General features: G+C 42.1%; 1 protein-coding gene across 2 annotated transcripts in view; it reads right to left on the bottom strand.

Annotated features, from left to right (window-relative positions):
• Nucleotides 1-12,865: 12,865 nt before the first annotated feature.
• ZNF608 (zinc finger protein 608) overlaps nucleotides 12,866-20,736 on the bottom strand; it is a gene marked incomplete at both ends in the record, with an annotated part of 84,076 nt that continues 76,205 nt past the window's right edge. For both annotated transcript variants that reach the window (XM_084278122.1, XM_084278121.1), the window contains 5 exons: nucleotides 12,866-12,951; nucleotides 14,175-14,328; nucleotides 15,216-15,388; nucleotides 15,950-16,367; nucleotides 18,133-20,584. In XM_084278122.1, the coding sequence (XP_084134248.1) occupies nucleotides 12,866-12,951; nucleotides 14,175-14,328; nucleotides 15,216-15,388; nucleotides 15,950-16,367; nucleotides 18,133-20,584 (3,283 nt within the window). The remainder of the gene's footprint in view (nucleotides 12,952-14,174; nucleotides 14,329-15,215; nucleotides 15,389-15,949; nucleotides 16,368-18,132; nucleotides 20,585-20,736) is intronic.

The following is a 20,736-nucleotide window of genomic DNA, read 5'->3' on the forward strand; positions in this document are numbered from 1 at the left end:
ACAGCACACATATAACCTTTACCTTGCACGTAGCATTTGAGCCCACTGACCAGTTCAATTAAAGCAGATACTCCAAAGACAGCCTACCTATAATTTCACAAGTACTGGTAAGCAGGCAAAGGAAAAACAGCCTGTTACTGGCTGAAAATATTTAAGTTCGCACTTTATTGAACACCTGAGAGTTGGCATGATAGCCATTAAAAATGGGCTTTATGAGGTCACAGAACTTTCTGTTGTTCCTTAAGTCTCTTTTCCTTGGTGATTAGCTAGCATCTGACCTCGATGCTATCACTAGGGACTAATGGGTAGCAAATATAAGAAACAAGCCAGAGGAAAAGCATAATCTAAGAGGGGCATGCAGGTGTGAGGGAAATGTGGAAGTGGTCTGCATCCCTCCCAGCCCTTAGCAACCTGATAAAACTTTCTCCTGAAACTAGTGTCTCACATCTGCTTTACAGATTTTACAGAGAGAGATTTTCAATTTTCATCCTACTGATCATTTCACCCTAGTCAAATAAGCTTTAGTGTGAGTTATGTGGTAATCACATCATTGATAAATGTTGTCTTCATGCAATCAGGATCTTGGTTTGAAATTTGTTTTCCTTTGGAGCTGCTACCAGGCATTGCCAAGAATCTGAATGATCTGTGAATGAACTTTCTCCTTTCAAAGTAACAAGGAAAAAAGTGTCAAAGTTGAATTCCCAGAAGCTTATTTTTCCCTTTCAAATGAAAAAAGATTTCAAAAAAACCAACCAAACAAAAAGCAGCTTACTAAATATATATGCCACAATGAAAGTATAGTACTGATTTTGAACATACTGCTTCCAAAAATTCATCTGACACTTCATCTAAGGAGCATGCTGAGGTGCTAATGTCTAAAAATATAGCAGCCAAAAGAAAAGCATCTAACTAGGACAAAAATATCATGCTGCATCCTGGAAATATCCTTCTAAACAAGAAAAATACTCAAAATGGCTTCTTAAACACATAGCAGCTAATTAAAGAGGAGATATGGGTCCTTTGCCATGGTGGTTAGTAATCTAACATGTCCATTTTATGGGCCCCAAAACTTTGTAAGGATCTTAATGATGACAAACAATGAAAGAGAATGGGGACCAAAGGTTTCAACTTACCGCCATGGGAGGAAGTGTAGATGGAGACAGACACTACTAGTTTGCCACATATGGTCTCCTGGCTGGTAACGTTCTACTCAGAAATAAACTTCCCTTTCTCTGTAAAAGAAGAACTCCTCTTTGCACCATCACACAGCAGGCCCAAAAAGACTGGTTCTTGGTGTACAGCAGTTGGAAGCAAAGGAAATTGTGTTCTCTTGGGGCAAGGGAGTTGCATGTGAGTAATGGGACAGGTGTAGTGCCTTCTAAGGACAAAGTTGTCAACCTTAAGCTTTAATGTTGCCTCATTGTTTATCACTTCTGTAAGTTGCTGAGACATAACTGGGTAACTTTCACTGCTCTTTGGATCATAGACACCTCATCTCTTGATGCTGCAGATGTGCTACTGAAGAAAGCAGAGCATTCCAAGGTGGCAGCTCATAAACAAGCAGCATGTGAGCCTGTAGCAAGCAACGGAGTGCCTTGGGACAGGCAAATCTGCTCCGAGGGCCTTTGGTCCATGTTAGCTGCATAAAAAAGATCCACCTGTACAGCGCCAGAGATTTCCTACCAGGAGCCATTGCAGTCACCAATATCAGCTTTGGGGCACTCATCTGCATTTGCTCAGTGACTTATGTGATGCCACTGTTCCTTCTGCTGTTTGGCTGAACTTGTTGGATGCAAGACTCTCCAAATCCCTGTATTTCAGTGCAGAAGTCAGCACTGGCATCTTCAGAGCTGATTCAGAAGTATTCAGTCCAATCACTTTTATGTCATAGCCTCCTGTCTTCCCTCCCTATGCAGGCCAGATTTGCCAGGCCCATACGCTGAAATGTATGTGCCACTCTTCTTTAATAAAACAGAATTTTAGTGTATCCAAAACTTAAGAGAATTAACCCTTTTACAAGCAGGACAGGTTTTAAAAGCTTGTGACCTAGTGTTAGGTGCACAGATAAAACTCCAAAGCTGAGCAGGCATTAATACCCTATGTAGAGAGGTATTTTATTGCCAAAAGAATCCCCTTAAGCAAATTATTATCAAATCATGAACATAGTATTTATGTGACCCTCTAACAAAGGAAAAGGCGAGTACATAAGCACCTGAGACTTACATGTGCATGTGCTCAAGGAAGAGGTAAAGAGCTATATTGAGTAGCAATTACTGCTCTGCCTCGAGGGACCAAGTCTTTATTTGAGTTGCAGAAGCAGAACCCACCTAAGCCTAATGGGAGGTGCTCTGGCATAAAAGCCAGTGGACTCTGTCTTGCTATTTTTAGTGTTTCCTTTCTGTAGTGGTTTATTCTGCACCTTGGTTCTTTAGGGAAGTAGCTCCAAAAATGGGGACAGACTTTTGGCAGACAACCCGGGAAACTGGTCAGATGATTTCCGCAAAGCCACAAGCTGTTTACAGAGGCTGAGGATTTGGTAAATTCTCTATTAAAGGAAACCAGGTTCTTTCCAAGTAGGGAGATTGTGAATTAGCACAGCAGATACTTGCGGCAAAGCTTGGTATTAAATTGTTACATTGCGGCACAGGGAGACATATAGTGTCATTAACATTTTAATGACCTTTTCTGTCTGGAGCTCTGCTTAAAAATCAGTAGCTTGATGAGGCTCATCACTGCAAACACTTAAACTGACTTAGTGACAAAGCTGGGGAAAGGTGCAAACAATAGGAGATTACAAAAGCCTTGCTCTGGCATGTGTAAACAGTGCAAAAGCAGAAACTTCGACTGTCCCTGTGGTCCATCTGGCCCTTGGTCGCCCCAAAGAGAGGAGGCAGAGTCACATTTCTGATGCAGGCAGCAGAGCTGACCACAGCTGAATGGGGACCTTACCAACCAGTTCTGTGTAGTGGCAGCTGCCAGGTGTGAGCATGGGTGTTAGGGAACAGCTCCTTTTAAAGCCGATTGTCAGTCTTGTCCCTTTCGGTGAGCCACACTGGATGGAGAGAGGAAAAAATTGCCCTCTTCCCTCAAGTTATTTCTGATGTCACTTGGACTCCTAAACGCGAGTTTATGCTCTTTATGAAAAAGGGGGAACATTTTAAATTAAAATAACAAAAGGATTGGGGTTTTTTGTGGCAGCCTGTTAACTATGCAGGAGGTTCTTCGATCAGAAAATTCTGAGGCTTTCTATTACACATTTCATCTCCATTATTTTTACAGGATCACTAGGTTGGAAAAGACCTTTAAGATCAGAGTCCAACCATTCCTGTCCTGTGCTAAACCATATCCCTAAGTACCTCATCTACCCGTCTTTAAACACATCCAGGGATGGTGACTCAACCCCCTCCCTGGGCAGCCTGTTCTACGCCCTGACAACTCTTTCAGTGAAAGATTCTTTTCCTGACATCTAATCTGATCCTGAAGTAAGAGTTTGTTTTGAAACATAAAAAGGCAAATTTCTTCTTTAACCATGCATTTATCAAATTAAGAATGTATTAGTAAGGGTCTAGCTGAAGCCTGTCCACTACATGCCCTTCTCTTAGAAACAGTGTAAACCCAAGTCCTGCTAAAAGCAGAAAGTGCATATCCCTGTTCATAACTGTGAGACCACATCCAGGGCTGGAGGCTGCTGGGGGCTGGCAGGTCCCACCCCACCAACTCCAGCCAGGGAGCAAGTATAGCTCCATCCCAGCACATTAGGCAGCTCTGCAGCAGAGAGGGATGGGATGAAAGGAGTCCTGAGCCCCTAAGCCAGGGTGGGGGAGGCTCCATGGGATGATGGGCAGGGCCAGCAAGGCTTGGTAGTGCCTTCAGGGCTGGGAAAACAATTAAGAGAATTGCAGTCATTCACTCTACCTGTCAAGATGTATGCTTTAAAATTAGTCTCCTGTATTAAGGGTTTAAACTGGCTTTCAGAAAATCTTTGCTTCCTGATTTAGTTTTTTTTAATTTTTTTTTTTAGCAGGCATTGCTGCACAATTTGGTTTCAGGAATAAATCCTGTAGTGTTATGCTCAAAGCCGTAAGTAAGCACTATTCTACCATCAGAAAATGCAAATGATAGAAATCATGTAATTAGCATGTCTTTATACCTCCCAAAATGATTGCAGAATGCTGCTGAAATGACTGGGGTTTTGGGTAGCCTGGTCTAATGACCCATGTCTCTGTCCTAAGGAACCTGCTTTGGCAAGGATGTTGGACTCTGTGATGTCTTGAGGTCCCTACCAACCCCTATCATTCTGTGATTCTCTGAACTAGACAGCCTTTGAGGTCCTTTCCAACCCAAACCATTCTCTGAGTTTATGATTCTATAACTATGAGGCTACTGGAACTGCACTAGAGAGACCATATTGGTCTGTAGAAGTTCATTTATCTATAACTAAATCTGCTTTCAAAGTCCCCATAGCACTTCTCTATAATATTATGGTAAAGAACAACAAGTTTACTGTGTGATAAATACTGTTAGGCTGCAAGTAATAATTATCTTTGCTAAGGCCTTAAGTTTGCTAATTTATCAGTGCAGACAAGAAGTTCCAGAGTTGCTACTGAGGTTGAAAGCAATATTCAGCAGTTTGTGAGGCAGTTTGCTTGGGAGGGTGTGCCAGGAGGGCCCTGAAACTTCCTTGTAGGCCCTCAGCCCAGGGAAGTGCTCTAGGTCTCGGCCAAAACAGTGGGCACTCATACTCCCCTCAGAACTAAAACCAGTGTTTCTATGGAGGACATCTCCCCTGAGATGTCTGATGCATCCACCCATGAAGTGGTAAGGAAGGAGACTTTGGTACAGGCAGTAGGTTGCAGAGGGTGCCTAGACCCTTCTCCTGGTGAAGAGGTAAGTACCTGCACAAGTTGTGCATGTTGTGTCAGGTGGCTCAGTTACATGCAACAGTTAAAAGGCTGTGCATTATTAGAGCAAATTGATAGGTGGTTTTACAAAATGTTCTTGTAGCGGACACCACAGAGAATGAGGCACCTTGTATCCTGGTGACCCATTTCAGTCTCCACCCTGCAGCTTCACAACCAAAACCAGATATGAAGCTTTAACATCTACAGATACCTATGAGCAAGGTCTGCGAGGAAAAACTGTACTAGCTGCACACAATGGGTACAGTAAAAAGAAATGACAAGTGCTTGTAGTGGGTCATGAGATGTATGCTGCCTTTCGGGAGCCAAGATTCAAGATGTTGCTGAGAGGATGCTACAACTTATCAAGAGCACAGACTACGATCCATTGCGACTCTTTGATGTGGGCATGAATGACACTGCAAGCTGGAACCTGGGCAGAATCAAGAAGGACTGTAAAGCCCTGGGCATGCAATTGAAAAACACCAGTGCTCAAGTTGTCTTCTCCATCATTATACCAATTGGAGACAAAAGGGGCACCCAGAAATAGATATATAATGCGTATCAATCGCTGGTTATGTGGCTGATGCTGTCACATGGATTTTGGCTTTTATGACAACAGGACATTCTTTGATGACTATAACCTGTTAGGGAGGGATGTCTAGAAGACGTGAGGGAATCTTTACCAGCATGCTGGCCAACTTGGTGAGGCAGGCTTTAAATTGAAATACTTGAGTGTGAGGTCCAGAGTGGCAATGTTCATGCCATCACTTCCAACTGGGGAATAAACCTTGCCAACCAGAGCGGCAACAAATGTTCCTTAGCTGCTTCCCAAGATGAGAGCTGGAAAGCCAACAACCTCAGGAGCATGTATGGCTATGGTGGACCCGATTGCACCCCTCCAGGAAAATCTCCATGCTAAGTTACCTGGGAGGTAGGTGAGAACGTCTGGAGAAACAAATGGTTGTTACCTTGGTTGAGGAGGATTGGGTTAGAGAACATTTAGCTGAACTTGACGCTCATAAATCTGTGGGCCCTGATGCAATGCACCCATGAGTGCTCACAGCGCTATCAGATGTTATCGCTAAACCACTCCTCCCTCATCTTTGAAAAGCTGTGGAGAGCAGGAGAGGTGCCTGAGGACTGGAGAAAATCCTATGTCACTCCAGTCTTTGAAAAGGTCAAGAAAGGTGACCTGGGAAACCACAGGCACCAGCCTCACCTCCATCCCTGTGAAAGTGATGGAACAGATCATTCTGGGGATCATATGGAAGAAAACGTGTGCGGAAGAAAAGGAGGTTTTTGAGAGTGGTCAGCATGGATTCACACGGGGAAATCATGCCTAACCAATCTGACAGCCTTTTACAATGTCATGACTGGCTGGTTGATGAGGGGAGAGCAGTGGACATTGTCTACCTTGACTTCATCAAGACTTAAGACACCATCTTCCATCATGTTCTCACAGGCAAACTTAGGTGCTGTGGGTTCGACATGTGGACAGTGAGATGGGTTGAGAACTGGCTGAATGGCCGGGACCAGAGGGTTGTGATGAACTGAGTCTGGTTGGAGGCCTGTGGCTAATGGTGTGCTTTAGGGGTCAGTCCTGGGTCCGGTCTTGTTAAATATACTTATTAATGACCTGGACAAGAGGATAGAGTGCACCCTCAGAACTTTTGCTGATGATACAAAACTGGGAGGAGTGGCTGACACACCAGAAGGCTGCACAGCCATTCAGTGAGATCTGGACAGGCTGGAGAGTTGGGCAGAGAGAAACCAGGTGAAATTCAACAAGGCCAAGTGTAGGGTTCTGCACATAGGGAGGAGTAACCCCAAGGCACCAGTACAAGTTAGGGGTTGTCCTGCTGAGAAGCAGCACTGCAGAAAAGGACCTGCGAGTTCTGGTGGACAACAAGCTCTTCATGAGCCAAGCAGTGTGCCCTTGTGTCCAAAAAGGTCAATGGTAACCTGAGGGTGCATTAAGAAGAGCACGGCCAGCAGGTTGAGGGAAGTTCTTCTCCCTTTCTACTCTGGTCTGGTGAGGCCACATCTGGAGTGCTGTGTCCAGTTCTGGTCTCCCCAGTTCAAGAAAGACAAGGGACTACTGGAGTGAGTCCAGCAGAGGGCTACAAGGATAATAAGGGAGCATCTCTCCTATGAGGAAAGGCTGAGAGCTGGGGCTGTTTACCCTGGAGAAGACTGAGAGGGTATCTTATCAACGTTTATAAATATTTAAAGGGCAGATATCAAGAGGATGGGGCCAAACTCTTCAGTGGTGCCCAGTTACAGGACAAGGGCAATGGGCACAAACTGGAACACAGGAATTTACATCTCAATATGAGGAAAAAGTTCTTCACTCTGAGACTGACAGAGCACTGGGACAGGCTGCCCAGAGAGGTTGTGCAGTCTCCTTCTCTGGAGATATTCAAAACCCACCTGGATATGACCTTGTGCAATGTGCTCTAGGTGATCCTGCTTTAGCAGGAGGTTGGACTACATATTCTCCAGAGGTCCCTTCCAGCCCCAACCATGCTGTGATTCTGTCATACGCTGCACAAAAATTACTAACAGCCAGTGTGAGGACTTTAATGGTGTCTACCTTCTCACCACTGCAACGTGTAACTTCAGCTGATGTCTCATGAATGAAAACTTCTTGCCTTTCGTGGTAAAAGTAACTGTCAGATTCCCACAAAAACATCTTGCAGGAAAGTCTGAAGCTGTGAGCTATGAAAAACCTTACATTAAGGAGAACTGTAGTTCACAGTAATGCTAGAGGGTGGTTAGTACAGGAACCAACGTGAAGGGCCAAAACTGAAACAAAGGAGGAAAACACAGCTCAGGTGGAGCAAATCTGGTTCACTAATGACTTCATGAATGTGGTATCTTCAGTTGCCTCAGATACAGAGAGAGAGGGAGAGGGAGAGAGCATGCATGAGCACTTAATTCAGAATTCCATCTGGGCTTGGGATCATTCCTAATTTTTGAGACATTAGGTGGTTTCAAAACACCTTTTCAAACTGCTGTGGTTCTCGTCAGTTATCTGAAGCACCTTGTTAATTATGGTCGGTGTAGCTCCTCATGGCATCTTGTGTTATCATCTATGAGATGCTGTAGCTACTATTCAGAGGGAATTATAAACATTGACTATGCTGTATGAAATTTCTCTGTCTCAAATACTTTAGGATGAAGAGACAGGATACACTGACAAAGCATAAGATACAGAAAAAAACCACAGGACACAGAAAGGAGTGTCATGCAAGAGAGAGAGGGAACTGAAGAAGAACCAAGATTACATATCTATGCAGGTTTTTAGCAGTGCAAATAGAGTGAGTTTTGGTGATATCAAACCGTTATTACTAAGGAGACAAGAGGGGTAGAGAGGGGAAAGAAGAAAGGAGTGAGAAACTGTCAAAAGCAAACGTTAGCATTACAGGCAGAAAGATGAGGACAGCACGTTTGTCAGTTGTGATGAAGACAGTGACAAGACTGTGATGCCAGAAGGAAATACAAACTAGATTCCCTGCCTGACTGTTTCACGGTGCCCTGAGAAGACCCAGGGTGGAGACCTGAAGAAGGGCACAGTAGTGTTTGTTGCTTATGCAAGCTTTTGTGCTGCCAACAATCCCTGGTGTGTTTTAGGGTGGATTCAGGGGTTCTCTAACTTCATGTCCTTCAAGGGCATCTGTCCTGGCAGCATTTGGCAGAGTCACAAGAGGGACTAATGACCCAGTGATTGAGCCCAATCTATGTACCTTTGAGAAGCAAGATGGGATGGCACAGCACAGAATTAGCTCTGTGAGTTCTGAGGTGTTGCTTCAGCCCACCAGAGAACTCAAAATTACAAAACTGGAGAAGCATTCCTCCTAACCCCCATTCTCACCAGCTCTACTCTAGCCCTGGTGGCCAGCCAACTCAGTCAGCTAGATCCCTGTCCTATTTCAGCCTCCAGAGCTACTCACACATTTTTTATGAAAATTTGCATTGCTCAGAAAAACTCAACTGCTTCTCTTGTTTATCTACATCCAGGGAGCTACTGCCAAGCACCACAGGCAGTAGCTGCCTGGCTGGGATTTTGGATCCACATGATGGTCTGCCACTGACCCACCTTTTATTTCTCTAGCTGCATTTCATGGACAGGCTAGAAATGCAATGCGTAAGCCCTGCTTCACCTTTGCAAGATACCCAGCAATGTCTGGATGCAATACAGAAGCAGGGTCACCGACTGTTGCTGCTAGATGAGCAGAGTGGTAGAGGAGTCAGCTGGAGGTAACAAAAAGGACAAGCCCTTCCTGTGGAAAACAAGAGCATAAATGTGTCTGTATTGTGCTATTTCAGCTGCGGCTTTCCTGGGGCCAGCCACGGCAGTTCTTAGCTCCCAGGTGTGTAAATTATCTTCCTTTATTCCTGCTTCAGATTGCTCATCCTTTGGATGCTCATGCAGTGGTGAAGCACTCCATAGCAGCTGCACGTCAATGCTTGGACATGTGGGTGGAAACATTTTGGCTCTGGGGGAGTGCTGAACTAGGAATTCATGCTCAGTGTTGCACAGCCTTTAAGGAGGTCAGCATGCCAAGTGCTAAACCAAAAGGAAAGCTATAAAGGGAAGACAATAACCTTAAGTGGATGAAGACGATAATGGCAATGGATGTTAGCCCCTTTTACAGACATTACGGATGTAATGAAGCTATAACATAAATTATAATTTTAACTGTTGCTTACCCTGCATCAATCAGAGCAATTCATTCCAGTTACTTACAACACTCAATCTTAAACCACACTAAATCAAGATCACCAATAGTGTGAAATTGTAAGATCTGTTTTGCTGCAGAAACATTAATGGAGTAGGCGGAAAAAAAAATCAATGGTAGATTTCAATACAAAAGCCATCTGAGCCTTTACTATAGAAGTAATAAGGCATTTATTATTTCAAGAGCCCTGCATTCACAATATCCCCTTTCAAATGAAAACACCCCTTCCTTCCCATTTTTTATGAGGCTAATTTGTAGTATGTCACCACTGTGAGACTTTTGAATGTGTTCAGAACAAGACAATAAGAGTAAGCCACAGATGAATGATGTGTAGTAAAAATCAATAAACCTTATAACTAGTCACTAAGGGAAACGATTTTATGCCTATAAAAATAAAACAATTATAGCAATATTAATGGCAGATTCATCATAGTAATATAAAAAGTCCAAGTGTGCTTGTCTGTTGGGAATCTTTAATTCATCCTTCTGTATTACGTATTCACAAGGTAGGAGCAATGGAACCGACTTCAAGAACAAGCTTTAACTTGTAGCAATTCACCCTGTCAAAAAAACCCGACACAAACCCAAAAAAGAAACAGTAGAACTTTTAAAAACAGTTTTGACAATCAATATAACTGGGATATGCAGGAAAGGACAAAAGTTAAAGCCTCAAAAACCCAACCAGTACATTTGATTTTTTTTCATGTCATGACTAGTTATTTCACATTACTGTGTACTGTGTTAACCACACTGTAATAAAAGGGGTGGTATAGTCACATAAAATATTTATTTTGTGGTAATGCAGGACTTTTTAAAATCAACATATCCCCTGTTTTTACGCACCTATTCATTTGGATATAATAGAACAAAAATTGCCTATAATTTATAGCACACAGAACTGCTCTAAACTGGTATTAAGAGAATTAAGTTCTACTAATACCATCCAAGGTGTTACTATGGGCCTTTTATTGAGCCTACCATGGTCAACTGAAAGAGGTCCACTGCCACCTGGCTTGGGCCCCACATCGCCTGCTGGGAGAGGACATGCCACTGGCCCAGCGGGGAGGAACGGGATGGCTGCAGATCCACACAGCTACTACCTCCAGGGAGTACCTATGGGGACACAGACTAGTAGCTGTGTCGTAGCTGCAGCCTCTGCTATCTACACCTATGACACATCCTTCAAAGTGGCCCATGGACACCAAGAAAGTACAAACCTAGGGTGTTTTCATTATTCTGATTGCCAAATTATTTAAGGCAGGTATAAAAATGAAAGCATTCGATATATATTTTACACAAAATAAACTAGATTACAGCATAAAACAAATAACCAGGCAATGGCATTAAAGTCTCTCTTCTAAAACTGGGTAATTGTAAACATTAAAAAAAAGACTGCAGGACTATTCAAGTAATAGAACAATCACAGATGTCTTCTGGTATGCAGGCTATTAGGTTATCTGCCATTCAAGATTATCAAAAAAGACATTTCATTATTCACAGATGCTCATTATCTCCATTTAAAATCTATACATTATATACAACACAGTTTTTGTGGTACTAGAATCCCCATGCCTTCCAAAGGTATATTTTTCACAATACACAATTACAATGAAACAGTGAATACAGTAACATTTTACACTGATGCATCTTAATAGGAGCCACCAAATAGACGTCTACATTGTACCAAAGTGTCATCACAGTTAGCCTCTCTGAGAGCTTATGGGAAATATCAGAAGGGTATGCAAGGTTCAGGCACACTGATACATAACATTATTTATTTACAATTGGAAAGAAAAGAAAAAAGGGAAAAGAATTTTTAAAAAAGGAAGAAGAAGAGAAAAGAAACGAACAGCCTTTTGCGGTTAACGCTTTCTAAACATGACAAATACATATCTCCTTTTACTGTGTGGTTCGCAACGTAGCAGCAGACCCTGTGTGCGAGCCTTGGTACTGATACAAAAAAAGTAAAGAATATATATATATTTTTATATATATATGTATATATATATATACGCATATATATATATATATAAAAACAGAAGTCTAATTACAGCAACATTTGTTACTCTGTGATAAAATCTGCAATTTACAAAAATGAAATGACTGGTTTTTGCCTGCCATTAAGGCATTTCAAATTAACACCATGGAACTGATGTCTGTAATAAAGCGCTTCCTCATGTGATCCAGTCACATGACAATGTATATCTCCAAACTCATCATTCTCTGAAAAGAGAAAGAAGAATGTTTTAGTATACAGTATGTGTTACTCAGAGGCTTTTTTCTGCAACTTGTATACACCATGAAATGAAATTTACACAGTACTCTCAACCCCAAAAAGGAAAAACAGCAAGCCATCTCCTCATCCCTCCCCTGCCAGGAACAACATACTAACAAGTAAATCGTCCCAGGATTTATCTGCTGGGTTCCACGTTCTAGCATCTATCAGCTCTTTCAGGGCTACAAACCTTTCTCACTCAAATAATTCCCGCTAAAAGCCATGGTTGCTTGTTTTCAGAGTCAGCTTTCAGAAAGAGTCACATAACCATGGAATGATACAGTTCTATCTGATCCACTAAACTCTGAGGACACAGCAGTGATAAAGGAACCACTAATGTGAAATTGACTTAGGTTTTTCCCCTTGAGATGAGATCACTGTAACACAGAAGAGTCTCTTTCCTCTTGATGAGTAAGGATGATCGTTGAAGAGTAAATTATACTGAAAACCAAATGCAAATGCATGGAATGGGTATGTAACTTAAATATGATGTCACCTCTAATGGACTCCCAAGAAAATCTTTCTGAAGTCCAAATCAGCAAACCAGCCAGGCTTGCAGAACAGATAAAACCTTAAGCTTTCCTGGTAGCACATGGGTCTCACCAAACATGAATTTTAAACCCCTTTTACAGAAACTCTGGATCTTAAACTGTACTTCATTACCACTTGTTTTACCTTAACACCAATCCTTAAAAAGTAAGTCTGCAGAAAGTATCAGAAGACAGACTACTTGTGCCTTCTTAATGTTCTATGTTACAGTTAAAGGACACAAGGACATAATGTCATGTTTTCTCAAAGAGAGTAAAGATACAGGTAGACCAAAGTCCCAAGTTTTTCTTAATCCTTAAAACCTGTGTCATACAGGGAACTACAGTCCACCAGGCTATAAAATCTGTGATTTTCTCTCTCCTGTGTTAAAATATGTAATTTAAGATTTAATGGCTTATTTACCTTCTTTGTGCAGGAAACATACCAGATGCAGATGCCTGTGCAGCCACCTGCTGAGTGGCAACAAGGGCAGCAGAGGTCAATCCTGAGAGAAAAAAGAAATGAAGGAATGTTGACATACTTCTGTTTTTAATGGATTTTTGTGCTCAGAGAAATGTTAGGAAGCATCTCTTAAGGCAAACAGACAAAAAAAACCCCACCATCAGAAAATCGCAAATATTACAGGCAGCAGTGTTAAAACAATCTGCCCAGTATGATCAATATGCCTTCATACACTAAACTGAATTGTCCTTGGTAGATATTTTACAAGAAAATACAACATTCCTACTTATTATATTCCTTTCAAAGTACTGCACTGCATGATGCTAAGTGGTTTATATGAGTTCCTGAATGGGAAGCTCAGTAGAAATAATAGGTACCAAGAAACAACAAAAATCAAAAGTCACAGTGAATTACAGAAATGACATGCCAGCTGCTCAGAATACAATACTTTCATAATAACTTATCATTTTTACAGTTTTCCTACTGAACAAGCATAATGCATCCCAAAAGGCATATGGAATCACTGAGTCAAACTGAGAAATGTCAAGACTTTTACACAGGAAAAATAACTGCTGAGGCACCAAGCGAACGTAACGAATTAATGTCATTTAGCCACCAATTGTGATACCATGTATTTTGCTGCATGGGAGGAAATCTCCTTTTAATTCAGCTAGAGTCCAGGGTTAGAGAAAAACAGTCAAAGAGTGGTATAAAACCTAGGGAGAATGAATTGTATCTTACTGTGCTGTTTTTTCCCTGGCTGCAACTTTGTGCACTGCATTTGCCAAAATACAAAGAGTTCTCTTTCAGATGGTCAAATTATAACAAGCTCAAACCCTTGTGACTGCAACGCCTTGTACATAAAATATGTTCAGTATAAAAAAGCTTTTGTCTTTGTTACACTTCTTCTATTGCTTACACAACCCTTATTATACAAAAAGGAGGTTGTTTGGTTTTTTTTTTTACTGCCTTTCAGCCAGTTAATGTCACTTTGCAGTAGGAATCAAAACACTGATGTGAATGACAGCCTAACTGGTACATCTTTAAAAAACGCTCTAACAAAACTTGGTATTTCTCAGGCATGAAGCTATTCGTTTGCTGTTAAGTCTATGCTGTGAATTTTCAAGCCTTCTTCCTAAATGTACATCACTTCAGATTTAACAAGATGGTCTCTATTCAAAATGCTTCACATAAGCGTGATTTCCAATGTCAAGGTAACGACTCCATGAGGTAAGCTAATCCCATCATTGGAAATCATCTGCTCACCTTGAAATGGGTCATATTGTCCAGGTATAAGGGGGTAACCCATTCCAACATGTGTGTGATGGTGTGTGTGGAGATGCCGCTGGCTAAAAGGAGAATGACGGTCTCGTTCCCTTTCTGCTTCCCGTTCACGCTCAGCTGCTGATTTTTCCACAGGCTAGTAACGGAAAGAAAACTGATGTGAGAATTTTAAAAGGGGCAAAATCACAACAAAACTGTAATTTGAACCACCTGACAACAACATCTTGAATTCAAGTGATGAAGATGATTTTTTTCTGAAGGTATAGTACATGTGCTGGATTATTTCTGCCTGATTCCTAGACCTGGCATATCGGGCTAACAGAAGATTTTTCCAAGAAGCAAAAATTTTGAGCCATACAGTGCAGCTTGAAGCCACCATGACTTCTAGTTTTGGGCTGCCTTAAGCTCAGCTGACTTACCACTGCATGAACAACCTAGCTGAGCTGCTGAAAGCTGATGCAAATGAATCCTCAGCTTTCTATAATGCACTCTGGGGATCAAGCCTGCCTGAATAGCAAGAAAGCCCTTTTAAAAATAGAATCAGAGTCAGTGACTTCCATAATTAAAACTAGCACCAACTTATCCAAAAGTAAAATATCAGTAAGTGTTCCAATGTGGAAATCTTCAGAAATGGGGACTGGTAATCCGCTATTTGGAAGATACAGCTTCTTGGTAACTGCAGGGAGGGGATAATTCTTACAACCAAGCTTCTCATTTCATTATCTGTTTCCAAACAGAAGCATCCTGTTGAACTGCAATAAACTGTGCACCTCTGAATCTGTATTTCTGTATGAGTCTATTAATTTAAGATAGGAAGACTCTGAGCACAGGACTGTGTTATATGTGTCACTTCCAGGTTATGCCATGGAAGCATCCTTACTATAAACTGCTTTTATTTTAAGCAGTACTATAAAGAAGAATCATGTGTCCAGAGTTTGATGCCAGATCATGCGCTTCTTAAAATGACGTTCTCTACCCCTCTCCATATGCACCACTCTTCAGTAACAACAGATGAAGCCTTACAACAGGGGACTTGCTGCGATACTGGTTGGCATGCTGCTGGAGCAAATCCAGTGCTTTGGACTCAGTGGTTGATTTTGCATTGATGCTCGGGCTGGTATTGACTTTCTCTGCCTCTTCTCTCCCTGACATCTTCCCATAAACTGGATAATGAAATCCTGGAGAGAGATAGGCCCCTGCAGGTAAACAATAAATACCACATCAAGTTACTGTTTTTACATTTTGGTTACATCAGGGTGGGAGGAGGGAATGCCAGGACAGAGGAGAACATCCAAAATAGATCACATGACTATCAAACAGCATCTTTGCTCTTCAATATCCTCATGTAATTTACCCTGATGAATGGAGGTTATAAAGAGGGTTGAGCTGATAGCCATTTGAGACATTTATGGGTCCTCTTTAAGTGAAAGGAATAGTAACTATAATGGTTCTGACAGTAAGTGCTTAGAATATTTTTATAGGCAATAAACTATCTGTCAGTCTTAACAGCAATAGCAGACTGTCAAGGGTTGAGAAAACCGTGGCTGGGAACTGTGACAGTTCATAAAAGGAACATCTTGCATTAAATCAGTTTAATCTACAGAACTTTCCTTAGTGGAAGCACAAGCAAAACAAATGTCACCCATGAAGGTTCTAATTCACCCTAGCTACTAACAGAAATATTAAAATGCAGGCTTTACTGCACTTTGAGGGTGCAAACCTTAACTAGCGTGCAAGGCAAATTTCAGAATACATACCAGGATAGCTGTGCATTAGGACAGGAGAGACTGCGCGATAGGCTGGATGGTTGGGATCGTACATCTGTGGATAAGGATAAGCATGCAAGTACTGGATATATGACTGATGCTGACTCATTGGTGAGGAAACTGCTACTCTAGCACCCCGAGAGTCCTTCCAATTTACAGGAGTCTTTCGATCATCATTTTTTATCTTGCTCTCATCCACTGATTGAGAATCAGAACGCTTGACCTCTTTAGGTTCCTCTTTAATGCTTGTTAATGAGACAGGAAGGTTAGGCAGGGAACTTTCCTTGTTAGGTGTTTTTCTAGGGCTGTCTTCTTTTAACTTTTTCTCACGATCAAGTTCTTCTGATTTTTGCTGATCAAGGTATTTGGGCTGATAGACATAATGATGCCATGTTCGTGAATCTGGATCCTAATATGAAGGAGAAAAAAATTTTGTTCTGAACTTACATGCTGAAATAAGATTGCTATTGATATTTCCCATACTTCAGTTAATGTATTTTTAATCGCTGTTTTAATAACATATCCCTATTACATAGAGGAGAGGTTTGCTTGCAACAGAGTGCCTTGAGCTCAAAGTCAAACCAATATTCCCATGAAGGAGCAAGAGACTATTATCAAAATTTAATTCAATTGCTGCATCTTATATCCTTCTTCATGCCTTTAACTAGTTTAATCATGAAATACATATGCATTGCATCAAAGTTCTGAGACCATGCTATTCATAAAACATTTTAATTAAAGCCCACAGAGAGATTTTCCCACTAGAGAGAAAAAAATATCTGTGAACCACAAAATTAAAGCTGGCTAATGATATGCCAGAGCATTTAGATTACCTGGAACAATGAACCTGAAAAACTGATCTAGCTGGGACAACACTAATGTTGACTGATATTGCAAACATTCAGGAATCAATAGAAGGCAGACATTAAGGCAGACTTCCTCAGCTGACACGTCTTGTTTCAAGTTTGTAAAATTACACATGGGTAAGTATTTATGGGATCAGGACCACATGGTTTAAAGAACATGTGCAGAAAATTGCATATACATTTTGCATAATATATTACATAGACCAGTTTATAAACACACTATAGAATTAGGTAGGTGAGTTCTTTACAAGGCTACACTGAATCAGTACTGTGCACTAACAGGGAGACTTTTTCTAATACAGGGTATGCAAAAGTTCATTGTAAACACTGCGTCAAACTGATACGCATTTATGGCACATGCAACAAAAATGCAAGCATGTAACCAGATGCTTGGACATTCTGGATGAAATGCTCATTTGAATCAGCAGAAATCTTCTGCTCGGGACTGCACCATCCCACGCTCTTTAGAGCTCCCTAACTCCCACTCACCTGACCCCACGGTATCTTGAAAGACAGCCCGTCAGGGTGAAGTCTGGGATGTACTGTACACCAGAACATGAAAGCATCAGGCATTGAGGCTCCAGTTCAGAGCACACAGAGAGTTGCATTGGCTCAAATGAAGGCAATGTGACATCTAGGAAGGTCAGCACGAAGCCACTGGATGAAATTCTGGTTCCACTGAAGTCAATGGCAAAACTACCACTGACTTCAATGAAGAGAGGATTTCATCCATTGTGTAGGTCTGTAGGGGCTTGAGGCTGGTTGAGGAGAGAAGGGGAACTTAACTGCTTCAAAAAGGTCACCTTGGGTTAAGATAAAGAGCTGAGATTCAAGCCAACTCTTCAAAGAACCAGCTCACCCATCTTTAGTAAATGCCAACTGTCATTTGACAAAAAAAGGAAACACTTCAAACCATGTTTCAAATCTACTTTAAGTCCTCTCACAATGAAAGCTGCTTATTTTGCTTGAGATTTCTCATTTCTGAAGTAAGAAAATTGCTTAGAATTTACATCTAAAAGAGAAATCTAATTCTATTTTACTCATGCATGTAATTTAAAATAGTCCATTCAGGTCTTAAGCCTGGGTTCTGTCACCACCTTGCTATATTTTTTTTTCTTTCTTCTTTTCAAACAGCTCAACTGAAAAGTCTGTTGGTCTGCTCACAGCCTACAGCACTACCCAGCATGAAAAAGGATGGTGGCGCTTGTTTGGCTGGAAAGATAGAAGAACGTATTGGGATCAGAGATAAAAATTTCACATGACTTAGCGATAAATCAAGACACCCCTGTTCCATTTCTGTGAACTCACCTGTTTAAATCTTGTGGTTGGATCTACTCCAGTTTGCTTCATGGAGTCCATAACAGATTTCATCTCCACAGCCTCCTTTATGAGCTGGTGGTTTTCCATTTGTTTGGCTTTGAAACTGTCAGACTGAAGCTGCTGCTGGTGATTGGAAAGGATCTGTGATTTGCTTGTCTCCTCACCTTTATTAGGGACTGATGACCCTATTTTAGTGTTATTTTTGCTGGACTCTGGAGTTGAGGGGGCCTTTGAAATAGTGGCAGATGGAATATTCTTCTGCTTATTGTCATCCTTCCCAATCTCTTTCAGGGGAGGGTCATTCTTCCTTTCACAGTCCCTCACAGGTTGTGCCATTTTCTGTTCTGCGAGTCTCTGGTCCTCATAATATTTTTCATACTGCTGCCTGTAAGCAGGGTTAGAGGCCATTAAGGTCTTTTGGTCCATATAGAGCCCATAGGCATACTGCCCATAATAAAGTGACTGAGCAAGTGCAGGGTGTCTTTGTGTTATTACTGACTGATGCTGTGGCTGCAAATTAGAGGAAGTGCTTTCGCTTTTCTTGGCATCTGACGGCTCTGCCTTCTCTTTCTTTTCAGCCTCTTCCTCAGACTCTTTTTTGATCTTCAGTCCCTGTGGGGTACTGCTGTTCCCAGCTGCTGGAGCACTGACCTGTCCAGAGTGCATGTAGCTTGGGGAATAATAAGGATCGTAGCCATGGTAATAGGGAGAATGAGACTCTTTTGCTTGAGCCGATTGTGCTGTGGCTGAAGAATGTCCTTTTACAACACCGTCCTTATTAGAAATAATATCCGACGGAGAGCTGGCCTTTGACCTCATCCCCTCTGACCTGCTGTCAGAGCCACCATCATCAGCTGCATCAGAAATATCCGAGTAAGCAGGGCTGTTGGTTTTAGCGGCTGCGCTATCTGCGCCATTTTGTGTCAACACGTGCAGTGGCGCCATGGCAGATTGTCCATTCACCAAAGTGCTGCATTCCATCCTGGAGGCACTCCCTATGGAAGGGCTGGGCGCATTGTCTGTGAACGTGTAAACCTTATCAGCTTCAGCCTTAATACTGGCCATCCTGCTCTCTTGAGATTCTGACAGTCCATTAGCTAGCACTTCATTCTTGTTGAGATGGTCCTTTAAAAAATGTCCAGATAAGTCCTTCCCAGATCCTTTTGAATCCTCCAGCTTTCCCAGTTTAGAATCCATCTTGGGGCTTCCCGTCTCTTTGCTTTCTTTGTCCTTGAGCTTTCGCTTCTCCTTTTTCTTTTTGTCTTTGAGTGATGTGAGAGCTGGGTTTACAGTGCTTGGCTCTCCCATAATTGTGGGCTTTGGTTGAATAGGTTTTAACGGAGGGCTCTTTGGTGTAGCCTGAACAATAGTAGTTGTTAGAGAGGGCAGTCCCGGTATTGTCCCTGTAGTTGTGGTTGTAAAGGCTGTAGTAGGTATAGCTATTAATTGGGGAGGAGTTGGTGCTGGCGCTGGGGCAATGGGCCTGGCTGTTTTCAGTTTGGAAAGGTTTTTATCCACTTTGCAATTGTTTGCTTTCTTGCCTTTATCACCCAAACTCTTCTTGTCGATTAACCCTTCAGCCTCCAATTTCGGCATTTCGGTTTGCAAATTGCCATCTGCTACAGAGCAATTATCCAGTGTGGTTGCCATATTAGAAATTACTGGAAGGCTATTCAATTCACTGTTCAGACCCTTCTTTTTGCCAGAATTCTTGCCAGTTTTGGAACTGATAACTGAACCAGGGCCATTGCTGGTCAGTTCCCTTTTTCCCTTGGGGGTCCCAGGGGTTGTGATGGATGAAGGAGAGGTTGGTGCTTTCAGTGGATCAAAGCCTGGCAAATTTGTGCTTGGCTCACTGCATTCAAGTGCCACATTACTCAACGCTTCCTCACAGTCTGAAATTTTGTCTTCACTGTCAGGCTCAAACTCCAGCTTGTTTTCTGGGTCTAAATGTGCATGAGCCTGATGGTATCGTAGTCCATTAATGTGCTTGTACTTTTTGTTGCAGTTGGGGTGAGGACAGTCAATCAGCACTGGAGAAGAGCAGCCTTGGTCCAAAAAAGTAGTCTCAGGTTTCCCCTGTGGGGTGGTAGGAGTGCTTCTAGAGTTAGTACGAACACGTTTTCCAGATTTATTGTCCTCTGAACTGGAGTTCAAATCTAGTTCCATTGGAGGCTTAGTTTTCCTCTTGTTTGTGGATGAGGGGCTGGCTTTGACTTCATCCATGGCACAGTTTGGGGGTGTCCTGCGTCCACTCGAGTTAAGGCTGCCCCTCCTCCCCTTCCCATTGGCACCACCTCGATTCTTATTCTGAAGTCCCCTGGACTCTGCAAAACTCGCATCATTCCCAGGTACAGTGGCAGCTGCAGCAGACCTTGCCCGCTTTCCCCTGCCCCGTCCTCCACGCATTTCCAGGTCACTTGTTGGCGATTCACAAAACCTACATAAACAAGAGCAGATTTCATCAGCAGGAGCTGTGAACTGAAAAAAATACAAAAACCCCACCACTTCTTATAACAGAACCTTCATACATTTTAAAGGAAAGGTGTCTTTCTTCCAAATAAGAATGTTACAGTCTCAAAGGGAAAGTCA

Source organism: Gallinula chloropus (assembly GCF_964237585.1).
Source record: "Gallinula chloropus genome assembly, chromosome: Z".
In the NCBI taxonomy this organism is placed as follows: Eukaryota; Metazoa; Chordata; class Aves; order Gruiformes; family Rallidae; genus Gallinula; species Gallinula chloropus.